General features: G+C 55.0%; 1 protein-coding gene across 1 annotated transcript; it reads left to right on the top strand.

Moving 5' to 3' along the window:
* Nucleotides 1–234: 234 nt before the first annotated feature.
* Nucleotides 235–1,945, top strand: ZNF648 (zinc finger protein 648). The gene has a single exon (XM_061185647.1). It carries the CDS (start codon nucleotides 275–277, stop codon nucleotides 1,943–1,945), a length of 1,671 nt encoding a protein of 556 aa, XP_061041630.1. The 5' UTR covers nucleotides 235–274.
* The last annotated feature ends 1,747 nt before the right edge of the window (nucleotides 1,946–3,692 follow it).

Below are 3,692 nucleotides of genomic sequence, written 5' to 3' on the forward strand. Positions count from 1 at the left end.
GACAGCATTGTCTCCTGGGGCTTCGGGCAAGTGGGACCTCCAAAGGATTAAGGGTGACTGTGGAGTTCTCAGCAGGGCCCAGCTCCTCCTTCGCCTGTGAGGGGCAGCAATGTGGCTGGCACGGCTACCAGCTGGACACAGATCTGTAGTGAGAACTCAGTCCCCGTGGCCGTGAAGGTGATTAAGTCCATTCTTTGTGATTTTCCTTTTTGCAGGTATCCTGAGCCAAGTAAAGGTCTGTGTCGGAGAAGCAGGGCTAGAAGGGCCTGCACATATGGCACAGGTGGACCCCCAGGATGGACAGGGTGAGGCGTCTCCTCTCTGCAGCTCTGACCCCCGGATGCTGAGCATGAACTTGGAGAGGGAGGATGAGGACCATGGACAGGCAGGAGACAAAGGGGGCACTGGTGACACTGGTCAGCAGGCCCATTCAAGGCTCAGCTCCCAAGGGACTCAGGACAAAACTGACTTGCCACGGCAGCATCCGTTCCGCAAAAAGGAAGAGAAATTCTCTGACTCCTTTAGTGCAGGAGTTGTGGGGAAGAAACCCATGGCAATGCCTAGGAAGAAGGCCAGCTGGGAAAGAGATGAGTCAAAGATCACCCTGACTCAGGACTCCCCCAGAGCAAGCACAACTCCCAGTGCCCTCCCCAGGAGCCTCTCACACAAGGGGTTCGGTCAGATGCAACCTCCTAGGGACCCATTACCTGCTGGCAATGATGGAGACTGGAGGGCAAACCTGGGCGCTGCTCTAGGTGTCCCATCCAACTTCCCTGGTTCTGGAAGGTATTTCTGTGCACAGAAAGGGGTAGACGAGTCCCCAGACAGCTCCTCTCCAGCGTGTGTCCCCAAGGCGGCGGGCAGTTGGGCCCCCTCCACGCAGGAGACACATATACCAGCCCAGGCGTCGGCCACCCCGGCCAACCTGGCAGCGGAGGCACTGGCCAAAGCGCGGAAGGGCTTTAAGGACCAGAACCCGGCGGGCGCCGGGGAGGGCAGGCAGAGGGAGGCGTGTCCCCACAAGCGCCGGCGGGGCGGGCGGGCCTTCCAGAAGCCGCCGGGCGCCAAGCCTTACGCGTGCGAGCTGTGCGGGAAGGTGTACTCCCACCGGGGCACTCTCCAGCAGCACCAACGCGTGCACTCGGGCGAACGGCCCTACCGGTGCCCCTTCTGCGACAAAGCCTACACCTGGTCCTCGGACCACCGCAAGCACATCCGCACGCACACGGGCGAGAAACCCTACCCGTGCCCGGACTGCGGCAAGGCCTTCGTGCGCTCCTCCGACCTGCGCAAACACCAGCGCAACATGCACAGCAACGACAAGCCCTTCCCGTGTGCCGAGTGCGGCCTGACCTTCAACAAGCCGCTGTCGCTGCTGCGCCACCAGCGCACGCACCTGGGCGAGAAGCCCTTCCGCTGCCCCACCTGCGACCGGGAGTTCGCCGTGGCCAGTCGGATGATGGAGCACCAACGCGTGCACTCGGGCGAGCGGCCCTTCCCCTGCCCCACCTGCGGCAAGTGCTTCACCAAATCCTCCAACCTGATCGAGCACCAGACGCTGCACACGGGCCAGAGGCCCTTCACGTGCGCCGACTGCGGCGTGGCCTTCGCGCAGCCCTCGCGCCTCGCGCGCCACCAGCGCATCCACACGGGCGAGAGGCCCTTTCCTTGCGCGCAGTGTGGCCAGGCCTTTGCGCGCTCCTCCACCCTGAAGCGGCACCAACAGATCCACTCCGGGAAGAAGGGCTTCCTCTGCGCCGAGTGCGGCAGGGCTTTCCGCATTGCCTCGGAGCTGGCCCAGCACATTCGGGTGCACAGCGGGGAGAGGCCCTACCAGTGTGAGGACTGCGGCCAGGCCTTCACCCGCTCCAACCACCTCCAACGACACCGAACCAAGCACCGCAGCTGCAAGAAGGAGCCCATCCCCTCCTCCTCGGACGAGTGAGGGCTCCATCAGCTGACGCTCAGGGAAGGTGAAGACACGGCCGACCGACCTCGGATGCAGTGAGGAAAAAGACTAGCCCGTTCTGCCCTCAAAGCCATATGCAAATACCGAGAAGGCGTCCGGGCTGGTCCTATCTAGAGAAAGGTACTTTTCTGTTTTTATGTGAATAAAGGAATCCCCAGATGTGGTCTCTATGGAGGAATCTTCCAAAGCAGCAAATTATACCTGTGGGTAACTCAAACCCATCCAGATGGCTCAGCATTTCACTTTCCTAAGGAAATGACTTTACCCTGGGGAATGTCTTTATGAGTCATGGCTTTGAATTAGAGAAGGCCTTTATCTTAAAGAGAGGGGCGTTTATGTCCTATGTTTGGGACCCAGTTATCCTAGAAATCCAGAACAGCCTTAGCATCTGAAAAAGAAGCCCGCTTCTCTTCACAGTGGAGCTTAGTAGCTGGAACTAATCTGAGTCTCACCCGCAAAATTCACAGGTGCCTCCTCTCTGGCTACCTCTTCTGTTTCCACCCTGGGAGCTTCAATCACATGCTATATTTACAGAGGAATCTACCCATTTACAGAGACATATACAAAATTTCTCCCTATGGGCTTGACCATGGTTCAGGAAGCCTTTTAGGTTCATTTAAACTTGCCAGGATCAAGAGCTCCAATGTGAAGTAAATAAAATAAAGTACCCCTTGCCCAAGTGCAATCAGCTTGTTTCACCATCATTAAAAACAGGTTTGAAAACCTACATGACTCACAGTTATTCTCTAACAAGGTTAACTGAAATTTGCATTACTAACAGCCATTCTTAGAGATGTACTGCTACATACATTGATTTTGTATAGTTTAAAAGTCAGTAGTGCTTAGCTCTGGACCTCAACCAGGAGGAATCCATGACTTCACAGAGTTCCGTTGATGCACAGAGGTAAACAGCACTTCTAATCTTACCAAAGTTAAAGAAGATACTCCACAGGGGCTTCCCTGGTGGCGCAGTGGTTGAGAATCTGCCTGCCAATGCAGGGGACACGGGTTCGAGCCCTGGTCTGGGAAGATCCCACATGCCGCGGAGCGACTAGGCCCGTGAGCCACAATTACTGAGCCTGCGCGTCTGGAGCCTGTGCTCCGCAACAAGAGAGGCCGCGACAGTGAGAGGCCCGCGCACCGCGATGAGGAGTGGCCCCCGCTTGCCGCAACTAGAGAAAGCCCTCGCACAGCAACGAAGACCCAACACAGCCATAAATAAATAAATAAATAAATAAAATTTAAAAAAAAAAAAAAAAGAAGATACTCCACAAAAAGGTATTGTACTCTCCTTTTGAGGATATCTTTACTATATTCCTAAAATCGCCACCAAAACCTGCCAAATCTGAATTTCACTGGAACTTCAGCTGATTTGGACCCAGGGAATGACTGCTAAATAGTGTTCTTGTGCTTGACACATGGAGGCCAGAGAGAACTGCTATACCTGTCATGCCTTGTTTGACAAAGGTAACCTTAGAGCTCTGACTGCATGCCTGGAGGTTTTGTGTGTTGACTCACTTAGATACATCTGCATGTCCAAATGACAGAGTTAGCCAGTTCTGGGTCCGGCTGGCTGGAGAGCCAGTGGTTGGGTTCCTAGTCCATCTCCATATTCACCAGTGACATGACCTTGAATTCAGCTTCTGCATCTGAATTGGCAAAATAGGAATGATAATAACGGGGTAATAAAAGTGAGCATCAGTCTCCCAGGAGGAGAACTTTG

Source organism: Eubalaena glacialis, chromosome 3 (assembly GCF_028564815.1).
Source record: "Eubalaena glacialis isolate mEubGla1 chromosome 3, mEubGla1.1.hap2.+ XY, whole genome shotgun sequence".
NCBI lineage: Eukaryota > Metazoa > Chordata > Mammalia > Artiodactyla > Balaenidae > Eubalaena > Eubalaena glacialis.